General features: G+C 36.4%; 1 protein-coding gene across 2 annotated transcripts in view; it reads left to right on the top strand.

The window, feature by feature from the left end:
- LOC122811043 overlaps positions 1 to 24,483 on the top strand; it is a 442,144-nt gene that overhangs the window by 143,137 nt on the left and 274,524 nt on the right. For both annotated transcript variants that reach the window (XM_044082579.1, XM_044082578.1), the window contains one exon: positions 20,059 to 20,207. In XM_044082579.1, coding sequence (XP_043938514.1) covers positions 20,060 to 20,207 — 148 coding nt within the window. In that variant the 5' untranslated portion in view covers position 20,059. The remainder of the gene's footprint in view (positions 1 to 20,058; positions 20,208 to 24,483) is intronic.

Here is a 24,483-nt window from a genome sequence, read left to right on the forward strand (position 1 = left end):
GCTGCACTTTGCTCCTACATTCTGCAGAATGTTCAGTTCTGTTGTAGCCATCATTCTGGTATTTATCAGCTGTATTACAGAGGCACTTTACATGCATAGCATGTTTGTTTTCCTTCTCAATGCTTTTTATTAACATAGTGATTTGATGACTCTGTAATATTTCTAACTTCCCCACTAGATTTGGAGAGGGTAGTGTGTATGGATTCAGAAGGTTCTGGATGTTTTACCTGGCTGTCTTCCAACCCTCACAGAAGAACTAGAAAATCTCTTGAAGAGTGTTGTACAAAATATGCTGGTCCATACACACACACTTGCACTTTTGGGACGGTATAATTGTCTGCCTTTAACTTTCTTAGAATAGGCTTTCATTAATAGTTTACAAGTTTCTGTCTTTGAATCGGTTGTTTATGGAAAACACTGCCTTATGTATTTATTTGCATGTGTTTATTATATGTTTGTTAGTTTGATTATGTTACTTTTTTCCTGAAGTTAAATGTTTAAGGTGGGAAAACCCAGTTCTTTATCTAGGTGCATTCCTTGGGTCATACCCCCATACTTGTTTCAGACCACTAAAAGCTATTTCTAGTATTTCCAAATTCCCCTCTGGTGTCACATCTCACAGCTATATCCATTATTTTGTAACACTGCTCATCCCGACTTTTATAGTCTGAAAATAAACTTTGTTATAGCCATATGAATGATTTTCTTAACTATAACATTCTGACCTACCTAATTCCTTCTCTCACATCATTTTTTCTAAGCACTAATTGCATGAGCTATTATCTATCTGACAAACTCACTAATGCACCTATTCAAATGCAGAGTACTCAACATCTACTAATGCGTAAGTAGCTTTTATACTGCAATAGCTGACTCTACTTTCGTATGAATGCAATCTAATTAGCAAATGTATGAGTAATTCTTAATGTATATTATTTAATGTCTGTTCATGTGTATTACCGAATTTATAATTAAAACCTTTTTCTAATATGTTGGAGCTTTTCTCCTTGGATCTCCACTGAAAAGGTTATTTTTTTTTTAACTAAACCCAGTCAGACAATCTGTGATATCAAAATCAGAAAATAAATAAAAAATAAAAATAAAAGCAATGTAGTACTACCCATTCCATAACACCCTCAGTTTTTCTTCTACATCGGTATGTTTTGCACTGTGTTTGGTAAGGAGGAAGATGAGGAAGGGACCTTTGAGACCCGCCCTGCCTGTGTTCAACATTGTAGCTGTCAGTCCTATTTTGACATACTGCAGATACTCTCTCCTAAGTGTGCTCTCGGAGGAATGCATTCTCAGTCTACTTATTTGTCAGTCATATCAGTATTAATGCTTATACATTACTTCATTCAGACGATATATGAGGCAGGTCAGGAACCATCTCAGTGTATGTGAATTCCTTATTTTTACAAGTTTCTTTCCATCTTTTTATTCACTTTATTTATCTCTTTCATGGGCACACAGTGCAACAAATAGGCACCTACATACAGCACCATCCTAATGCAGACACAATCCTTAAATTAAAATACCATTTTTTAATATTATTTCTGCCTATTTTCTCCTCATTTCACTTCCTTTCAGCAGTTGTTTCCCATTATATTACATGATAAATTTCTTTTATTTTCTGCATAGTGTTGCCCTTTTGTAGACTGGCTCCCTTTAAGACTGCAGTATAGAAGGCAAACAACAACCTTGTAGCAACAATAAACGTTGCCTTAATGAAAAACAACCTTTTAGCTTCTTTACCAGAGTTCACTCAGTTTTTCCCAGTGGATGAATTAGACATCACTCAGTATGTCAGGAAACACTCCTGACTTTGGCAGGTGTTTTCCTTCAGCAGAATCTATCATAACTAAACAATATATTCCTTTTTAAAACCTAGACGGTACTGCAGCTTAAATATAAACAACAACTGAAAAGCTAACAATTTGTTCAAATATGACAAGCAGCACCTTAATTGGACTTTATTCATCTTATTAGCAAAGGTGTATGTGATTGATAGCATGCAGTCCGCATAAGGAAATTAAAACTGAAGTTTCTGTAGAAAAGTATCACCCATGCCTTTTTTCTTCAGCATACTAGTAGTAAAGCCCAGAAATATGCCACTAAATTCTGTTTGCATGCTATTTTCCATAATAAGAATGCACTTCAGTTATCTTACTTATCCTTATCATTAACATTTCTGCATATACTCAGTGAAATAAATATTTTGCAGCTATTCACCTTTCATTGACCATAAGGTGCATAACTCCATTCCTTCAGAATGAAAAGATCCTCTCCCCATTCATTAAGGAACAAAGTATGCACTGAGTGGTGTGTAGCAGTTAAGCTGTTGCGCATATACATACAGTAGACCGATAATTGCACTGTCCAAGCACAAGGTCTCTATTTTCCTAATCTACTTTTGCATTGTGCACGTTTGCTTTATCCTACTCAGATTTGATTTTTGGGTTGTTTTGCTCTCAGCTGAACTATACTGAAATGACCAACTTCCCTTCTGTGTTGTGTAGACCTTTAGCTCTTTGTTGCAGTGGCTGCAAAAATTCATTAGTTCTGAACCACTGTGTGTAATACAGAAAGGTAGGTAAGTAACGTAACTTACAGAAAAAACAGTCTAGTTGTATGGTCTTGCTCTGCGACTGACTTTGATCAGGGACATAATTGCTGTTCTTCACTTAATCACAACTCCTGGATTTACATTATCTTTATGCAAAGCTATTCCAATCTCAGTTCATCTTCCAACCATGAATCTGGAACTTAACTTGATCCCTCTTATATTAACATACAGTAACATCCACGATCAACAGGTTATGCAGAGAGTTCAGATCAAATACAGTCCAGTGGAGAAGATAATGTCAAAACTTTATTGTCAAAATACCTGTAGACAATAAAAAACAGAGACATTTCAAACTGACACTGGAAGATGAGAGACGTTTCAAACTGACACTGGAAGATGAGACCTTCTGGTGTGTCTGGCGTCCTATGGAAAAAAAGAGGACAACTGCAAGTAATGCAAGTTATGACACTGTTGGATTAAAGCCAAGAGAATGTCCATCTACTGAGCTCCTCAGACTGAAGTTGTAAAGAGCTGTAAATCATTGGGAGATGAAACATAAAAACTATGAATGATGGTAAACGTGATGTCATTAAGTATGAGATTGTAAGAACGTACAGTTGACTTAACAGACAGTAGATGGTCAGATAGATCACTATTGCAGTAGCAATTATAAATGGAACATATCCTACTAAGGGTACTGTATGTCTGTCTAGTCTACAAAGTTTCAGGAATCATCCTTGTGTATTGCAATTCTGCCCTGTGTATGACTGAACCAGTATAAGATGGATGCATGAATGTACCAAAACTAAAAACATTCTTTCCCCTAGAGAGAAAGTCTGAAGTTGTTGAGATTGAAATCTTGTCATAAGAGAAAAAAGAAAAAGCGTACATCAGCGTGGCTAAGGAAGGGTTTATTCCAGGAGTAGTAGGGAGGGTATCTATACTGCAACAGTGATCTATTTGCACATCTAGTGTTATGTTTAAAACTCACTTTATTAGCTTATATCTGATATAAAAATAAAATTGCGAGCATGAGAGATTTCAGAATTAACTGAAAATTTTATTCAGAACATTTTCTCATTAAACTGAATAGCAATTTGGATTGGTAATTTATTTTGGTACATACCTGAACAAACTTAAATCTATGACAGAGAAAACTTACTTAACTAGATCTTGGTTTTTGCACCTGACACCACTGTCATCATAGTGAAGCTGGTCAGAGATCACTTAACTAGATCCTGGTTTCTGCACCTGACACCACTGTCATCATGGTGAAGATGGTCAGGAATCACTTAACTAGATCCTGGTTTCTGCACCTGACACCACTGTCATCATGGTGAAGATGGTCAGTGATCACATCCTAGGATTTGCTGGTTGGCATCAAGGCAAAATCAAGAAAGCACATGACCACTCATCCTTCTGAACCTTACGGAGTTTCCATGTTGATGCATTCGTTTTCACAATCAGTGGTGTGGAACACATTCCATGTTCACACTTGATTTTAACTATGTAGTTAAGAAATCCAGCTTTGTCTGTCATAAACATCTTAGCTTTTTTTTAAGACATTGTCAAGTCAGAATGAAGGTCTTAAACTAGATTTCTGATGCAAACAAATTCTGGCTTCATTCCCACAGAATGAGAAGTATTGTCTACTTTGATCATGTTAGGCAGATGATGAATTGCCAATTGAAGAATGCTACTAAAAACGAAACAGTGGAGAAGGATAAACTACAGAGGGATATATGTGATTATGAACAGAAGTCTGCATTTAATGTTTCAACTAGCCAGTCAAAGAAATGTCAGAGGGTGAGATTTCAGCAAGAAACAGGAAGATAAGTAAATAATGGTTACATTTCATCCGCAAGCAGTGAATCTTCGTTTGTGAATGATAACAGTGATGAAGAGAACACGTTTCCAGATCTTTCTGAACCAGCTAACCCAGGCTATATGGCCAAGGATTTTCATGAACTAGGGAAGAATTATGGTAAAAAGAGGTCTAGAAACTAACATGGACAGGACAGTTATGGGGAATATAACACCAAATACCGGACATATATAAAAGCTAAGTGGTACTGAGTTAAATGTTGTAAATAATGATTATGTAGTGAATTTGTCTGGATGTATTTTATCAGATACTAATGTATTGTTAAATAGAGGTCTAAAGTTTATTTCCACAGCTTTTCCTAGAGGGTATGAACTGAAAATTGAAGGGTTTAAATTTGTTAGAAAATTGTATTTAAATTTTTTTTTTTGCACAAGATACAAATGTAATTCATGAAAACAATGTGGACAGTGAAGATGATCTAAGTGAAATGAGTTTTCATTCATGTGTTTCTGATTTAGAAAATGATGCTTATTGTAAGTTAAACACTGAAAATGTGACATACAAAAGTGATTTTATGTGTGTGTAGGGGTGAAAATATACAGCAATTTTCTTCTGCTTTACAATTTTCAATAGATAAAGAGCTTGACAAAGTGAATAAAAACAAGAAAGAAGTTAAATATAATTTAAGTAGCGAAGAATGGAAAAGTCTATGAAAGTTAAGTGAAAATAGGGAATTGGTGTTTAAACCATCAGATAAAGGGGGCAAATTAGTGCTGCTTCACTATAATCAGCATCTGAATATGCGTTATGCTCATTTAAAGAATGTTAAAGTTTATACCTTGGTGGAGCTGGGATATTATTAAGAAGCAGTAATTAAATGCAAAGAACTGCTAATGAAGGGGTTAAGACTAAAATAGTTCTCACAGCAGGATGTATATAAAAAAATTGCAGTTAATGATAACACTATGTCATACTTCTTTTGTGTCCCTGAAATCCACAAAAGTTTAGTGGTTCCACCAAGACGTCCCATAGTCTCTGCATGAAGTTATTTTACACATAACTTAGCTGTTTTTTTACATTCCTACTTGAAAGAAGAAGCAGAGAAGCTAAGGTCTTATATCAAAGATTCCTATGATTTTTTAAGTAAAATCAGAAATGTAAAGTGGAAGAAGGACATGTTTTTTATTGTTATGGATGTTACCAGTTTATATACAAATACTGAACCTGTACATGGCTTAGAAGCAATATTATTTTTATAAGGACTTGCCTAAAACACATTTTATTATTGAACTAATACATTTTTGTTTAAATAATACTATCTTTGAGTTCAATGGGAAACTTTATAGGCAGCTTCGTGGAACAGCCATGGGGGTAGGTTTTGACCCCCTTATATGCAAATCTTTTCATGGGTATGTTTGAAAACAAATATGTATATAGTAATTAATTTTTTTAGGAAATATGTCAATTTATTATAGAGGTATAGATGATTTAATATTCATTTGTGAAGGGGGTGGGAAGAAGTGAATACATTTGTGCAAAAAATTCAGATAAATCCCTATAATATGAAGTTTGATGGAATACAGACAGGTGTTAAAGTAAACTTTCTTGATATAATGTTTCAAGGTATTAATGATGGTAAAATACAAACAAGTTTATATAGAAAATTTGAAGGGAGTGGTCATACTGCATGGAGAAAGCTGACACCCCCCACACTATTAAATATATCCCCTATGGGGGATTTCTTAGAATAAAAAGAATATGTAGTGATAAAAAAAGAGTGTGAGAAGGAAATAGAAAAAAAACAGCCCACATGTTTGTAAGTAGAGGTTACAATGAAACAGTGTTGGAAGAAAATAAAAGGAGGGTAGTACAACAAAATAATACTAAAAACAGGCATAGCATGCAAGGCAGAGTGCATCAACAAGATAAACAAAAATTGTTATGTGACCAAATATACAGTGTTTACAGAAGTTTTAATAAATCTGGTAAAATATCATTGTGGTATTTTAGAAAAAAAATAAATTCCTTAATATAAGAGCAAATGAGTATCCCATGTTTTCTTATTCAAAAGGTAGAAGTATAAGAGACTTCTTGGTTCATGGCAAGTGTCACCTGCCTGCAAGTCATAGGAGTTTGGGTGTAGGTGCAACAGGTACTTTCTCTTGTGGAAAGTGCAGTTGTTGCCAGTATGTAGTAAAAATTTCTGATAAAATTAATGAAAAGTATTTTAAAGGAAGGTCTACAAGAGGGTAGTGAGATCAGCTATGTTATATGGGTTGGAGACAGTGGCATTGACAAAAAGGCAGGAGTTTGAGCTGGATGTGGCAGAGTTAAAGATGTTAAGATTTGCACTGGGTGTGACAAGGGTGGACAGGATTAGGAATAAGTATACTAGAGGGTCAGCCCAGGTTAGAAGGTTTGGAGACAAAGCCAGAGAGGCAAGATTACGTTGGTTTGGACATGTGCTGAGGAGGGATGCTGAGTATATTGGGAAAAAGATGCTAAGGATGAAGCTACCAGGTAAGAGGAAAAGAGGAAGGCCTAAGATAAGGTTTATGGATGTGGTGAGAGAGGACATGCAGGCGGTTGGTGTGACAGGGCAAGATGCAGAGGACAGGAAGAAATGGAAACAGATGACCCACTGTGGCGACCCCTAATGGGAACAGCCAAAAGAAAAAATATTTTACATGCAAAGGGAAGTTTTCCTGTGACAGTGCTGGAATAGTTTATGGTTTGAAATGTCCCTATGGTAAGGTATACATGGGGAAAGTAAAAGAAGTTTCAAACAAAGGTTGAAGGAACATGCTAGGAATGTTAAGAAGGGCAAAGAAGAAAGTCCTGTTGCATCACATTTTAAAGAATATCACAGTGGAAAATAGACAAGGCTTACAAGCTACAATTTTGGGGCAAGTGCAACAAATGTATGACTTTGATATTAAAAGACAACTTTGGAAGTTAGAATCTACTTTAATTCTGAAGTTTAACACTTTAATTCCATATGGAATGAATCAAGAATGTCATTGGAAATGTTTTCTTAATTAATTTAAGTCTATGATTGGTTAATTGCTTGCAATCAAAATATTTAAAGATAGAATATGTATAGTAGAGATATACTCTGTAAGGGCTGAAGAGCCGAGGTGCTAGAAGAGTCTACATTTTATGCTTTGTATTTACTGCTAACCAGATTTTATTGGATCCAGTGTGTGCTTATTTTACCTGTTTTGTGGGACTACATTGTGGATCTACTACTGGACTGGACTATAATTTTAATAAAATATAAAGGTAATCACTGGCTCTTTTTTTGTGTGGCGGTGAACTGTTCTGTTTCTAGTCCGTGGTGATATAGCATACAATATTGCTCACCAAGCCAGTCCCTGCTAAAACCACTTTTGTCCAGAGTGGATTCATATGTTGTACCCCTGATGAACAAAAACAGCCAAATCATTTTGCATTCATCGGTTCTGCTAAAATATCAGAGCAGAACAGTGTCCATTTTCACAGTGTTGTTATAGAAACTCATCTGCACTCTTACTCTTCCAAAGCAACTATCAGCTCCAGCACCCCAACCTACAATATCATGTTGCCAAAACTGACCTTAGATAAAGTAGGTCCTTATGTGAAGATCTCCATGGTACCCCCTCCCCCATTTGCTGCCTCTCACCCTACATAAATTACTTAGTGCCCCATTTCTCCCTTTACTGACCTCTTCATAGCTTCCAGTTTTCATTTTTCTACATTTTCACAGATTTTGTTTTAATATTCAGCTTTTTCCATATCCTGTCAATGCATCCTAACTAGTCTAGGCCACAGTTTAACTAGTCTTTGCTATATATGCCACCTGTGCAGATGATCATTCAGGATGGATATAACTCGCTTCAACCTAGTTTGGTTAACCCAAATTTGCATCTAAACTACTTAGAAAACAAGGTGCATACTGTCTGCGAATATACAACCCTTTTTCCATCTATTCCTGTCCTATTTTTTTACAGTCACAAGTCACTTATGCATTGATTTTCTGATTTTCAGCACTGCTCAGAGAGTAAGGTACAACTCTGAACATTTTCTATTGGAACTCCAACTAATAATCTTTAACATCCCCATTGAACTCATAAGTACTTGAGCATTAAGAAAATAAGAAACTTCAGGTGGTGATGGTATGATCCTGATGAATGATTATTCTCCAATGACATGGAGTTGTTCCAAATCTATCTACCCCCTAGGAAATCATCACTTAAACAGGAACACCTGTGATGTCATATTCTATAATACCATATTTGGTTACATATTGCATCTCTCATCTTTGTTACAAATCTGGATTGACAATACATTTTTATTGTAGCACTCAGAACATGTTAAACGTCTTCTGTTATCTCACAAAAGGTGTTACATTCTGAAGCCATCATTTCAAAGGATGTTTTTGCATCCTTTCAACAAACGTTTGTAGTATTCACAACACATGATTTGATGTGAAAGACCAGTTGGAGTAGGGCTTGAAGGTCAAGAGGCATTTCCTTGGGATGGGGCAGTTAGCTGGGGATATGTGGCTGAATTTCATTTCAGCTACAGAGACATATGGCTTCAAATTCACTGTTGGCACCAAGAGCTGGAATAGCTACAAGCTGGTGGGGCTACCTGGTTGGCATGCCCATTGCAGGGAAAATGCAGTGTCCAGTGGGCAATGCCTCTATTAATGTGTAATCCAAAGTAATCCGTGTTTTGCATGGTGTACAGTACATGCTGATGTAACTACAATTTGTAGAAGTGTTCAGCAACATAAAGAATGTCTTGCACATTACTGTAGTCAAACTTATGCTCTATTATGTGTTTTAGATTGCTCTCCCTGAATATAGCAGCTTTTGCAAAGGGAGTACAGGCAATGCCTGACCAGTGATTCTCTGTGAGCATCTGTCAGTTTCTTTATTCTTTCTGCAGAGTGGTAAGAAGTTCAGGGAAATTTACAGTAAGCCATCCAAGTAACACTTTTAGCTGCCAGTTCCAGGCCCCCATATTATTTTTTGTCCATGTAAGTTTCAGGCCATACATCTGTCACAGATTCAATTCCCCCATGCCTCACAGTTATTCGAACTGAGGACATGGCAATGCATGCTTCTGTGTGCCCACAGTGAGTTTTTCAAAGCCATGTGTTTCCTCAACTGAACTACAGTTTGGACAGTCTCCCCAACCAAATGTCTCTACAAGCTAATATCCTACAACCTATATGGCTGAAATGAAATACTATATGAGATTTCATTCTCTGGCCTGCATTTTAAATGGCAAAAGTTAAGCAAGGACTCCAGTACCATATAACATACAGGATTATGATATGGTCACTGATAATAATCAGCTTATTATGTATATGAGACAATGACGACAAGAAATTCACCTCAAGATGCTCTTTTTAAGGTCAAGTAAACTTTATTGTAATTCAGACTCCACAGCAAGTACAACTGAATTAAATTATGTTACTCCGGGATCTATGTACAAACATCTAACAACAGTTCACATACTACATTTATTCATTCCTAGTAGATAATATTTACTGTTTTACATATTAACAGACATTTACTAAGCTAAGGAGGCACGATATTTATTGCCCAGAATTCCACAGCTACTTCTTATTGCACAGGATTCTTTTGGCACTAGTCTAAGGAGACACCATATTTATTGCACAAAAATTTTACAGCTTTTACTTTTGCACAGGATGCTGTTTTAGCATCAGCAGATATTGCACAGAAGTAAGATTATATTCTGTTAGATTAATTGCACAGTGTATTTAAAACCGTTTAAGGGTATTGCACGCAAATATGCTTCTCACTCATATTACGCATTGTCCCTATGTCAAGTGAAATGTAAGTTACTACTGAAGTTCAGTATCCTGATGTCCAGGGGCTAGAAGCTTCTGCTAAATCTGTCAATTTTGCAGTGTATGCTATCATAATGTCTCAAAGATGGTAGGTGCTAGGTGCAGGAACAGTCCATATGTAGGGTGAGTGCAGTCCATGACTAATTTCCTGGCTGTGTTGAGACAAGACTGGTGCAAGTCTTAAATAGATGGTAGAGTAGTCCTGGTAATCTTTTCTGCTGTTTTCAGCACTCTTTGGAGGGACTTGCAGTCTGTTGTGGAGAAGTTGCCATTCCAAGCTGTAAAACTGTTTGTCAGGATGCTCTCAATTGTGCCCATATAGAAGGTTGTGAGAACAGGGGACAGTAGATTTACTCTTCTCAACTTTCACATAAAGTGTAGGCATCTTGGCATCCACATTGAGAAAACATAATAAAGGTTATGATCATTGACCTGATCGGGTACCACAGTGGTGCAGTGGTTAGCACTGCTGCCTCACAGCAACAGGTTGTCTGGTTCAATTCTCGGCTGGGGTGCTTTCTGTGCAGAGTCTGCATGTCCTCCCTGTAGTTGCGTGGGTTTCCTCCAGGTACTCCAGTTTCCTTCCACATCCCAAAGACATGCTGTAGGTGAATTGGACACTCTAAATTGGCCCTAGTTGTGAGTGTAGACAGTTGGGTGCCGGGCTGGCAACTCAACAATGTAAAACTCCACTGCCAGTCATGAGCTGACCAATGATCTCCTGTGGCGACCGCCAAAAGGAGATGATGATGATTGACCTGATCATAATACGATTGGTCTCGTGCTAGTGAAGCCATTTACAAGTTTATTTTTTATAGATATTGCAGCATAATCATGACGCTCCACACACTGCAATAAAATAAATAAATATTCGGTAAAATCTTTTCGTTGACTTAGATGCATGCCATAAGAGTGATGCAACTGTTATTGATTCTCTAAACTTTAGTTTTCAAATCTCAGAAAATAACGAAAGTAGTAAATAAAATGTAATTGTAAAATAAATTGAAAATTATGAAATGAAACATTGTTTATGGACTCTGCTAAATATAACTACACCGAGGTTAAGCTTCAGAGAGAAAGGAAATTAATGTTGTTTTAGATAGTATGTTTACTAAGCAGTTGTGTGCTGAGGCTACCTCATACAATCAGTGCAAAAGGCATAGCGTTCTACAAAATGATTTCAGTATAACATATATTTAATTACTTTTCTCATTTTCATCAGTTTTGATGTTTTCATTTACTCTATCACTGATGTATAATGTAGACGTGTGTACTCTCACCTTGCTGCTATGTTGTATGCATTATATGCTGACTTTGTATGTTGATTTCTATAAATTAAACATGCCCTCAAATGCCAGTTATTTGTTTTTTCTGCTGCTTTGATATTCGCTACTGCTTTTTATTAGTTTTACTTTAAGTAGATGCTAGTGTTCTGAATTAGAAATTGTATCAATATGCTTAAGCTATATATTTCTTCAGAGCAGAGTTGGAGATTAAAAGTGGCATTTTACAGCTCTATTAGTTGTAAATGAACGTTTATTTTAGAAAAATGATAGTATCTGGAATATTTGTACATTTATGTCATTATGATGAAGATTTTCTACATTTAATTTATTTTAATAATACTGGCCATGCAGTTTGATAAACATTCAATAATGTTTCTTTATCTCTGCTCCAGGGTCAGCAGTTCAATCGTAACTTCTGGTTACAATTAGTGTTGAGTTTTATTGACTTTTCTATGTCCGTGATGTTTTCTAATTTCTTTTGACCTCTCAAAATCATACAGGTTGACCAGCTTTACTGAATTGTATGTATATAATCAGTTAATCTTTAATTTAATATTAATTTATTTGTTAACCAGATAACTGAACTAATTTTTTTACCCCTTTTCAGCAAACACTTAGGTCACAAGAACAGTTGCAATTAAAACATGTAAGTGCATATAATGCACAATTTAGTGTACCCAATTAATTAACATATTTGCAGAAGGCAGCAGGAGTCTGCAGTCCTGGAGAAAACCCACACATACATTTGGAGTACATGTAAAATTCTATACAGGTAGAGGCTGTAGGTGAGGCTTTCACTGCAGACCCTGGAAATATGGATTAAATACACTGGCACTGACCCACCATGGTCTATAGATATATATATATATATATATATATATATATATATATATATATATATATATATATATATTTTTTTTTTTTTTTTACTTTTATTGTTGCACTTTTGGTCTGAAGTGTAGCTGAAATCTATAAAAAAGATGAAACTCAAAATTAAAGATAGTTTCTATGAATCATAGGAAACAGTGTGTGCTGTTTTTAAGCATTGTGGTTTGCAACACCCTAAACACTCATGCTTCACTGATAGAATATTCTACCCTAAGACTTTGGTTTACTTTTATGCAACCTAGTAAAGAAACAAGCGTCAAACTGCAGGGGGCTAAGAAATTTTAATTTTGCAGAACTGATTTTGGCCAACTACAGTCATATCACCTTTTCAGTTATTTTGTTTTCATTGAAAAAACACATTTATGACATACACGTTTTACAGAAGCTTTGCAGTGAGATTCTGTAATATGTTTCACTTTCCACAATCCAGAAAAAAACAATGTTTTCCATGTTAAAGGCTAATACATCTAGGAAAGGACTGAAAGCAAAAGAAAAAGTTGGTAGTATATGCTTAAATGGATAGGCAGAATTTCTGAAGTAGTAAATATACATTTTTAAGAAGTTAAAGCGGCAGCAGTTGACAAGCATGCCTGGAGTGCTAAATTCTTTGAGATCACAAAAGAGATGGATCAAAATAAATGACAACCACCAACCCCTACCACTTTGTGTCATCAGGCTTTATCCACTCCCCTCTTATATGTTATCTGCATGGCTCCTTAATTTTGTTTGTTATGCAATGTCTAGTCTCATACAGGGAATCCTTTGGATGTAGGGCAATAAAATGTAATGAATATGGCATAACTTCACAGTGTGACTATGTATAAATAACAGCAGTTGTTGAAAAATGAACAACTGTATAATTGAAGACATATGATAAATAGAATAGCTGCAGCTTGTTGTACATGATAGCTGGCTATTTTTAAGTGTAGTAGAATTCTGAAACACTAGCAAAGTGGTTGATAGATGATTGCTGATAGCTTGGGACTTATGCACAGATCTTATAGAGTCTGGTAATATACTGTTTTAGGTGACAATGCACAAGTAGTTGACATTGGCATTGGACAATTAGGTGATACAATTACAGGAAGTCCAGGTATACAGGAGATGTTTAAGTGATGATGTGAAAAGCTTCTTGTCTGGCATAAAAACTGCTTGGCAGTTTATTCCATATATTCCCAACCATTGCAGGACACATTAATGAGTATTTTAACTTCAGTGGGATGAAATAAAGAAAAGAAGTGATATTCCATTTTCTTTCAAGGGGCATGTTTATGGGAATTTAGAGCACCATCCTCAAAAAAAAAAAAAAAAATAGTCTCTTTGCTTATTTGGATTTGCTAATCTTTGAATGTAAACACTTGCACCTTGGATTTATAAGAGTATTATATCATACGTCAGGACTTGAGACATCAGGTGTCTAAATATAAAACTTCTAAGATACAAAAACTCTTAAAAAAGGGAAAAGCATGAAAACAAACTCATTCATGTTTTCCCTTTAATGCATTTAGGCTGACCTTTGAAAAAGCATTGTACAGCATTTGGCAGATGATCCAAAGCAGCTCCAGCATTTCAGGTTCTGCCCTTATCGATACACGCTGTTAAAATACCAACAAAATGGTTCAACACTGAGTATGTTCTCATACCTCGGTTTAGAGTCCCCATGATTTTGGGAGACCAGTGCTTTCTTTCATTTCATATAGTATTAGGGAAAGAACTTGCTGCAATACAATCATAATAATAGTATTGCAATGTGTTTTGGCTTCTCCCATTAGGAGGTGCCACAGTGGATCACTAGTCTGCACAATGATTGCAGTGGAGGTTTAATGGTGTTGAGTTGCCAGCCAAAGTGCCCAAGTGTCACAGAAGACACACACGGACACACGCACACACACACACACACAGACAGACAGACGCACACACACACACACACACACACACACACACACACACACACACACACAGACGCACACACACACACACACACACACACACACACACACACACACACACACACACACAGAAGCACACACACACACACACACACACACACACACACACACACACACACACACACACACACACACACACACACACACACACACACACAGACAGACGCGCACACACACACATACACACACACACACACACACACACACACACACACAGACAGACGCGCACACACACACACACCCACCCCCGCATGTCTTTAAAACTCAGTTGACCACAGGGAGGACATGCAGACAACACACAGAAGGTGTTTCAGCCAGGAATTGAACCAGTGAACCTCTTGTTGTGAGGCGATGACACTAACTGCTTCCCTTTTAATCATTTTAATAGTATTATGCCAAAGGCTTTAAGCATTTTAAATGACTTAGAAAGTTTAAATATGTGCTCCACATACTGATGTGGTATTTAATTTGCTGATCTTTTTACTTTAAGAGTCACAAACTTGTATGTATATAATGTTGATTTCTGTATTTTTTCACTTTAACTGTGTTGCTGACCATGATGGCTGTCTATTTCGCCTATAATATCATAGAGATACGAAACAATATGAAACCCGCTGTATTTACCTGAGCTACTTTTTATTTACTTACTTACTTTATTTGTATTTGTTATATGGGACAGAGTACTAATATCCATGGACCTTTTTGAAATTCAGCCCAAGAGTGCTGGCTGGTTAAGCGACTTGCACAGTTAAACAATGGAGATGTGGGGAATCAACCCTAGACCACAGAAAATAACTAATTGATAGCTCCTTAATCTTCTTCACCGACTGTAGGCAGGCAAACTACAACTCAAAGTACAAAAACAAAAAGTTTTCATTCAGAAAACTGGCACTTGCTTCAGGCTAGAAGTGTTATTTTTGAACTTTTCCAAAGAAAGTGACATTTAATATACTAAATAAGAGTTAATACATAACAGACGATATTTTAAACTTGTTAAGGTAAAGTATTACATTCATTATAACAGTGCTTTGCTATATCACTTCAAAATCTGAAGCGTACAGCATATATTTATAGAAATGTTATAGCTGCTGTGCTGTAGGATACTCTGGTTTGTATAACAACAGGATGGATTATAACTTGAAAATATCACTTTTCATTATCGCACCTTTCTTTAAGCTAAACTCTTTACTAGTTTGTATAATATCAGGTTGGATTGTTATTGGAAAATATCACTGCTCATAGCATAACTTTCTTTAAGCTAAAGTCTTCACTAGTGTGGACATTTAAAATCACAGCTACCAGTAAAGGAAATCCTGCTTGTGGCTATAGTTAACTTCATCCAAGATCTACTTTTACTTTCTGTAATATCACCTGGATGCTATCCAATGTCCCGAAACCCATTAGAAACTTTCACGTTTACCATTTCTATTCATTCTTTTGACATACATCATATGAAGGTCCACTATTTTTCCTACTCAAATCTCATATAATTTAAAAATACTTACTTTTATTTACTTTCACTTGTTGTCTCAAGTTGATATTTGTACAGATTTTGTTTCTTCCTTGTTGTAGAATGAGATTTAAATATGTGCTGATGAGTTCTGGATAGTCAGAGGTTACTGCATCACAGTAAAGTGTGAGATGGGTCCTGTATTGACTATCACTGTTTGAGCTTTTCTGAAATTCACCATCCTTAGTGTGAGAATAATAAACTATATGGATATGAGAGTTTGAATCCTACATGGGGATCAGATGGTAGATTGTGCCCCTCAAAACAAGAAAAAAATTCTACTACTATTCTTTTGTCATACATGGTCACAAATCAATCAGCTTGAGTTCATGCATTTACAGAATGACTGTACTTGACCTACAGTTCGCAAGCTATTGTCACCTGCAAGAAAGGTGTAACCTTTTTGTAAATGAAGATTCATAATGAATCTGGTTCCAAAAGGAATTTATTTCTGCCAAGTGTGGCACTGACTGCACAACAGGGATTCTGTAATTTTCATTGTTCACTCCCACAGTTTTATATTCTTAACTCTACCTTGTAGACATCAACAATATGCTATAAGCATCTAATTTGAAACTCTTTTCCAAAGAGTTAGTTGAGGGACATATCTTTACATGAATACCAGCAAACCAGGGCGGCCACAGTGGTGCAGCGGTTAGCATTGGTGCCTTCTGTGCGGAGTCTGCATGTCCTCCCTGTGGTTGTGTGGGTTTCCTCCGGATGCTCCAGTTTCCTCCCACATCCCAAAGACATGCTATAGGTGGATTGGACACTCTAAATTGGCCCTAGGCATGAGTGCATGCATGTGTGTGCCTTCTGTGGAAGGTTGGGCGATGGGCTGGCAACTCAACACCGTAAAACTCCACTGCCAATCATGAGCAGACAGGTGATCCGCTGTGACGATCCCTAACTGGGAAAAGCCAGAAGAAGAAGTAAATCCTTTCACTTTTGGCCAAGAAAGTGTTACTTTTATTTATTTATTTTTATTTATTTAAGTTTGATAACCAGGTAAATGGATAGGTCAACAGACCCTTTACAGCCATGATGTAGGCCCTAAGGTGCAAAACACAAACAAAAAATTATATAAATACTAAAGAGTACAGAGATGTACATAGTACAGAAACAAAGTAGAAACACTACATTTGCATGTTACTTATGATTATAAATGCAACTGATAATATTTTCAGTATGCACAATTAGGATAGATATTCAACCACTGGTCATCTGTTAAAAGTATTTCCTCACAAGAAAGATGTGACTATAGAACATGCCATTGTCATGAAAACAGGAGCATTTGCTGTTCTTAAACATTTGTTATTTTTGTTTTTTAAATAACTGAAGTGTCTCTTGCTGCCTCAATCATGCAGGTAGCCAATTCCCAACAGAGAGAATGCTCTTTTCCTGCGGAGACTTTAAAGTAAGGTTTAGTGAGGATAATGCTGCCTTCATGCACATCTCCGCAAAATCAAGTAGAGTGTAAAAGTTGCAAACAGCTGCCCGATGTCACGCCCTCAAAAGAAGGACAGCTGGAAACTGTTATACCTAACAAAACTCAGGGGAGAGAGGGCTTGGAATTTTTAAAGAACCTCATTCTGAATGTAACAAAATCTCATTATTTCATATGTTTTGAACTAAAGAAAATTTAATTGGACAATTTAAGGGTTTTATAAGCTTAACGTTAGCACAAATGAGTGTAACTCCATTAAAAGGAAGCACAGATTATGCTTTCATGGATCAGTAAAAATAATAATGATTTGCAATATTATCACTGCAATGAAATGGAGGAGGAAATTTTAATTTACTATATGTAATCTATATTACATTATCGGGACACAACAAACTTCACACATGGCTGTGTGGTTTCTTCCTTTATTTAATGTCTCCAATAATTTATTTAGTTAATTCTGTAAAGAGAATAGACTGATTTCTTAAGTAAGAGTATAATTAAAGTTTTAGAAAATCAGTTTTGTTTCATTCTTTGATAATCACATAGAGTGTTCCTCTTAGTTCTAAAAATGTACCCAGTAATGGATATATTTTTAAATCACATCATATATGGTATTGGTAGCATGTTTCACTATACTTCAAATTATTTTTTTAGCCTCCTTGCTCCTTTATCTAACTGAATGTCCTCCTTTTACATTGCTGTAATTTCTGCCTGCATGCATTGTTAATGTGTCGTTCAATACATAAATCATTATAGTCAATGGATATAGAATTTTTGATAATCTGTGCTGCTTTGTCCATTTCTCTTTGACTACAGTATATAACTTTCTTGCTTCTTCTGGATTATCTCATAGTCCTTACTTAATATCCGATAATCTTTGTAATTCATGTTTTCAAAACTTCTCATCTGCTTGTATGTTGTAATTTTTACCAAGACTGTCTCCAGTGTGATGACATTATCACATTGGTGTGGCTTTCAACAGAGTAATAGATAAGTAATCTTGCGCCCTGGGCAGCCACCAAAGTGGCACCCTCTCAACCCAAAGTTGAAGAAAAAAAAGAGTCATGGACTCTGAACTGTAGCAAAGAACTGTATGCAAGCTTCTTGCTACATGCATTTAAGAAGACTCAGTATCACTTGTGTCTGCTTAAATGAATGCCAGTAATGTGTTGCACCCCACTGCAAACTGACTAAGTTGCTCCAGGACAGTAGCCCCCTTCACCTGCCCAAGTTATTGCTCTGTCATTCTGTATACAAACCTTTGCTGATAAGCATATTACAGGCTGCAAAAAGATGTGCAACTGTTTTTAGTTTTCCACTTCATAGCCTACATTTATCTGTAACTCATAACTTTTCAATAGATTTTGTTAACCATGACACTTGGAGTTCACTACCTTGAGATGACATTATTAGCCTTTCATTTTTGGTTTAAATTCAATTTACATAAGTCATTTGAGCAACAACTTGTTATCAAGATTAAGCTGATCTGTGAGTGCTTTATATTTTCCATTATAATTGGGGGTTTTCTATTTTTTACTTTTTTCATTGGTCTTGTTTTAAATATATTCATTCTTTTGTTCTTTCTGCTTTATGTTGCTACCCATTTTGTACATTTCTGTTTTTTTAAGTTCCATGCCTACTCTTTTCCTAGATGCATCACATAACTGAATAAAAATTCCATATTACATGTATTTTCTTCATGGTTTAAAAGTGATGATATTAACAAATATGCATACGACCCCACAAACACTGACCTGTATATGGAGCCATTTTCAAGAAGAGACATTCCTCTTTCAGAGTGAGGATATAAAATCTTGGCAGACACTTTTTAGTATCACTTGATGTGCATGCAACAGTTCTATTCTTTTCTTATATAATTGATTGAATCCTTTTTGGGTCCAGTCAAAACTGAAAGAACTGGGATTGCAAGATGGATTAAATTAGGTAATTTCAATAAAATGTATGTTCTATTTCAACTCTTATCAAATCTAAATAATTTAAGTATATTTTAATGATAAATTCAATTCTGATATTGGATTGTACTTTAGTGTTTAATATTTACATAAGTTTTAAAAAGATGTATTTCATTGGAGGGCTAGCATCATGTGACTGCTCATTGTTTTTATATATATATATATATATATATATATATATATATATATATATATATATAAAGTTCATTTTAATATGAATGGAGCTGTTTGTATGGCTTGTTGTTTTTACTTTTTTTTTTATATTCAGTTGCCCACTGCCACACATTGTGTCAGTGTTTCTTGCATAAAATTTGTTTTTGCGTACTGTATTAACTTTGGTGTTCCATACTTTGGAGATTTGGGCTTTGAGATGCAGTATAAACCTCTTTTTGGACAAGTTTTAAATGTTATATGATGCAACCATGTCATTAAAAAGCTAGAGCAGTGCTATATATCTTTATCTCCAGCTACAATTATTTCTGTTACTAAGATAATTTTATAATTTAGTTTTAAGCGCATTAAGCATATCATGACTCTATGACAATATTCTTTAATTTTTGTTTACATTTCTAATTTGTTTGGAGCACCAAGGCTGCATTTAATACTCTTCCATGGGTGCTACTCTATTCTATTCTGTTATATTCTGGGTGAATAACCTTACAAAAAGGTAGATAGCATTTGCATTTTCATTTTTCTGTGTCAGACACATCTTGGGAATTTAGTTTTCTAAAAGACGCTCTCTTCTTTTCAGCATGAAGGATCTCGGATTCAGCAAGTTTAAGTATCAGAGGTCAAAAGAGGAAGATGATGTTAGTTATACTGTTATTGTTGAAAACAGTTCAAATGAAGCTCAGACAGAATTCTGCAATAATCACCTGGCTGAACAACCACACTTAGTAGGTATGTGAGACAAACTTGATGGCACTAATGTTTATAACTGAAAAACCGGAAAAAAAATCCTAGTTAAAGTATACATCTCAGAACTTCAACAGGAGTAGCCATGCTTTTTACCCAGACAGTATTCAGCATTATCGTAACTTAATGAAATTTCTAGTTTTCTTCTTATGAATACCAGAATGTATTATTTGCTTAAAATCCTTAATGTTTTAGACTTAAAACTGAATAAAAATTGAATGTCCTCTTGCTTTCCAGTGTAAGTGGTCAAGCTCACAGCAGAAGAGTTGTACACTGTCACCAGGGGCAGCTTCATCTTCATTTTCTAGCTGTAAACACAATAGGGGCCACAGTAACTAACTGATGGGAAATGCAGGGCATGTAACAACTAAAAAAAAAAGTAAACCAAATACATGGTCAGTATAACAATTCACCCACAATCCAGTGTTAAGAGCAAAATACCATTTTTCTATTTAGTAAAGAAAAAAAAACAATAAATGCCGCACACTGATAAAGTACTTTGGAAATTCCTGTAATATGCAAAACACATATTTCATTTGTCATGTGAAAAGATATACTTTGTTTGAACTATTATTATTAGCCACGGCCTTTCCAGAACCACAGACACCCAAGCCACTAGTAGTACCATGTCATGTGGTCAGTGGTCATGACTTCAGCTTTATCCTTATCATTATCTCTGTACACCAGGGTGCTGGCATACAGCTAAGAACAGCTCTGACAGACTTTACAAATCAGATTAATTGAAGCAGAAAAGTAGTTCCTGAAGCTCTGCTTGATGTCTGTAATTCACACTGCTGCCTTTCTATTTACATGGTGCTTAAAAATCCTTATCTCTGGCATGACTTATGTAAGAGGGCTTGAAACTGATTTCAGAATCAAGACCTCTAAGAATATACGAAAATGACAAGGCTCATTCAGGAAAAAAGAGGTCATTGTTCCTCTCTCCTTGTCACTCATTAGACCCATTATAGAGTACAATGTCCCTTTTAGTATGTACCTCGCAAGACATCTGCAACAACTGGAAAGGTCGCAGAAATACCTCACAAAGTACTATGCTGACCGTCTCAAAAAAACTCCAGTTTTACTCCATTGCATATCAGCTACTCTGAGGTGATCTCTGCCTAACATACAAAGCTATGTCCAACCCAGAGCTGCTGGACATGCTCCACCTAAAGAAATCTCAGTCCCTTCGAGCTACACACTCTAGGGACTTAAACCTGGTCACCACAATAAACAGAACATGCTGGAGGGATAGATTCCTGTCTCAGAGACTTCCCATACTCTGGAATAAGCTACCCATCTATATCAAACAGAGCTCTTCATTAGCACTCTTCAAGAAAAATCTTGATGAGTGGATGGGAAATAGGAAATTCACATCTGGGATCACTTCTGTAGTTCTCCTCGACAGGGGCACAGGAAAATAATTTTCTTGGGTGGCGAAAGCCAGGGAATCTTTTTGGTTAGGATTAATAAGGCCCTTGGGCTGATAGCCTTGTACTTGCCTATACAATAGTTCAGAATTCAAAGATCATGAAAGAAATAAGAAACAGTAGCAGCCATAAATGCCCACAAGAAGTTACAGTTTTTCAGCCTCCAAATGAAAAAATAGCACTCAAAAACACAAAACTGTACAAACAAATGCAGCAATATGAACTGCCCACTATTCAATAATAATAACACTAGCAATAACATTTTTTTAAAATATAGAGAATTATAATCAGCTTTCCAATTATAACCACTTTATTTTCTGTTTAAGAACATGTATGCTGTGATGCCCCTGCACTGGCCTAGTAATCAAGGAGCTTCAATCCTCACTACTAGCACCAGTGAGGGATGTACACATTGGGAGGATAAGTATACACACAGTAAAGTACAATTTCCCTTAGGATTACACAGAGATCACAGTCAGTCTGGGGCTAGTTTAAAACATTTAACCCTTGGTCCTGGATATGTACCTGGACTAGTGGCTTCCCCTGCTACTAGCGGACTCTGTTGGGGGCAGTCTGTGCTGCCCACCATGGGTTCCCTTAGACCCATGAGCAGCACTGGGTGTCCCTTTCCTGTGTAGTGATGCCCTGCTTGCTAAGTATAGGTCTCTCTTCTTCCCCAACTCATCTACAGTATTGCATTGTTTATCAGCTAACTAGATTCTCATGCCCTCAGGCAAAGTGCTAAGGGCTTGTTCCCTCACCAAAAGGTCTGCCAGTCCTTCAAAAGTGGTGACCTGACATAAACTCACCCATCTATGAAAATAAATGCTTAGTTCAGCAACATATTCACACACACTTTCACTTGCTTTGTGTCTGTGCTCACAAAACTTTTCCCTATAAGCTTTAGGTGTCAACTTAAAACATTCTAGCAAACAGTTTTTTTTTACAGTATCATAATTTAAACAATTAGTGTCAGACAGTTTGGAAAGAACAGTTATAGTTTTACCATGAAGTAAGGGGGTCAGGAACCGTACCCAGAGCCCTTAGTCAATAATATACTGTTTACATACCCTCTCAAACATATGAATAAAACTATCAAAATTATCCCCCACTGTAAATTGTGGAAGAAATTTACTGACCTTTGTTGCTTCTGGAGTTTGGTTACTCCCTTCCCTATTACCTCCATGACCCTGGTGAAGTGTCAGCATCTCCTTTTCATGTTGCCTCTGTCTCTCCTTCTACTCAGCTTCTAGGCATCGCAGTTTCTCATTTTCCTCAGTCTTCAGATGCCTTGGTCTCTCTGCTGCCTCTGTTTCCAAATGCTTGGTCTCTAGCTCAAGTATCTCTAACTCCAGAGAGATTTTTAAGTCCTCTGTGGAAAGGGTGAGCTGTCCATTTTCTGAGTGTTGTACATCTCCACTGCCAGTTTGATCATCTTCCTGGCTGCTATTCTCTAATGCAGCTGTGACCAAAGCTGCAATCGTGTCTGGTTTAGTCAGGTTTCCATGCACCAGTCCTTTAGCCTGGCAAATCTCAGCCAAGTGGCTCCTTGTCAGTTTGCAGTAATCCTCTGCTGACATGCTTGCCTGCTCTCCCTGACTAACTAAGCTAACAAAAAAAAATAAATAAAACAATTGCATTATGAACTCGGAATGCTCACTGTGTGGGTGATTGAGATTACAGACACCTTCAGTGACTGTGTAGTAAGTGAGATCTTGTATTCGCCATTGAAGGCTTTTGCCGATTTGCTAGAGGTTTTTTATTAAATTTTGGATTTGTGTTTGAATCCTGGTCTGCCTTTCCTTTGTTGTTTTATATACTTGTTTCAGTTTGCTGCAGTTGTTGTTCGTGGTTTAATTTTTGCTATGTCCAGTGGTCCTTCACTTAACTTGCCTAAGATTTTCAGGCAAGATTTAACTGACTCCAGTCAGAGAACCATTGAAAAATGTGTTACACTAGTGGGTGATCGAACCACAGAACAGTTAGTTCGGCCAGTTGAAACTCCAAAACCCTGTAAAAAATTTCTGCAGGGTGAGCATCAAAGAATAACTATGAATCCGTTTTCACTTATTGGCCAGCGTGTAAGTGGGTCTTTACCTGCCTAGACATGAAATGTATATGATAAGCTGGATTGTCTTATGTCTAAAGAATTGGCAGGCCATCTTAAATTTTTAAGTCTGCAGCGATATTTGGAGTTAGACAAAATACCTAGGGGTCTGAGGGCTTTTAAGAATCCTGTTACACCCTTCAACCCTAAGGATGAAAACAACAAAATGTTTCAGGAGAGATGGGTAGCTGCTGCCCATCACTGCTACATTGACTGGATTAACATCTTGGTAGAAAGGGACAGATTGAAGCAAACTCAATTGCAAGAAGAGATTACTACAGTTTGTGAGTCCCTCTCTAATTTGTTAGATGGAACAATGGCTTAATGACTTTAAAACTAAACTAGTGGATTTGGAAAAAGAACTACTTCATACTAAAAAGTATAAATTAAACAGCGATTTGAAAGACTATAACAATGGTCTTGTATTCATGTGGAGAACCAGTAAGAAGCGATGCCAGAAGGACGTTCAGTTTCCTGAAGATGAAGAGGATCCATGGCAGCATTTCAGTCCCAGTGTTGGTTCTGAAGTTTCAGTAGAATGGGAAAGTGATAATGGGGACTTTCCAGCATTACCAGCAGCTCAGGACTTACATTATATGAATCGTACATTTTGGAAAGGGAAAAGAGCTGGGAATTATGGAAATTTTACCAACAAGAGAATGTGAACTGCGAATGAGTTCAATGAGAGACAGACACATTAGGGATAGCAACATTTACAACACAG

Source organism: Protopterus annectens, chromosome 9.part0 (genome assembly GCF_019279795.1).
Source record: "Protopterus annectens isolate FY-2018-M chromosome 9.part0, PAN1.0, whole genome shotgun sequence".
NCBI lineage: Eukaryota > Metazoa > Chordata > Ceratodontiformes > Protopteridae > Protopterus > Protopterus annectens.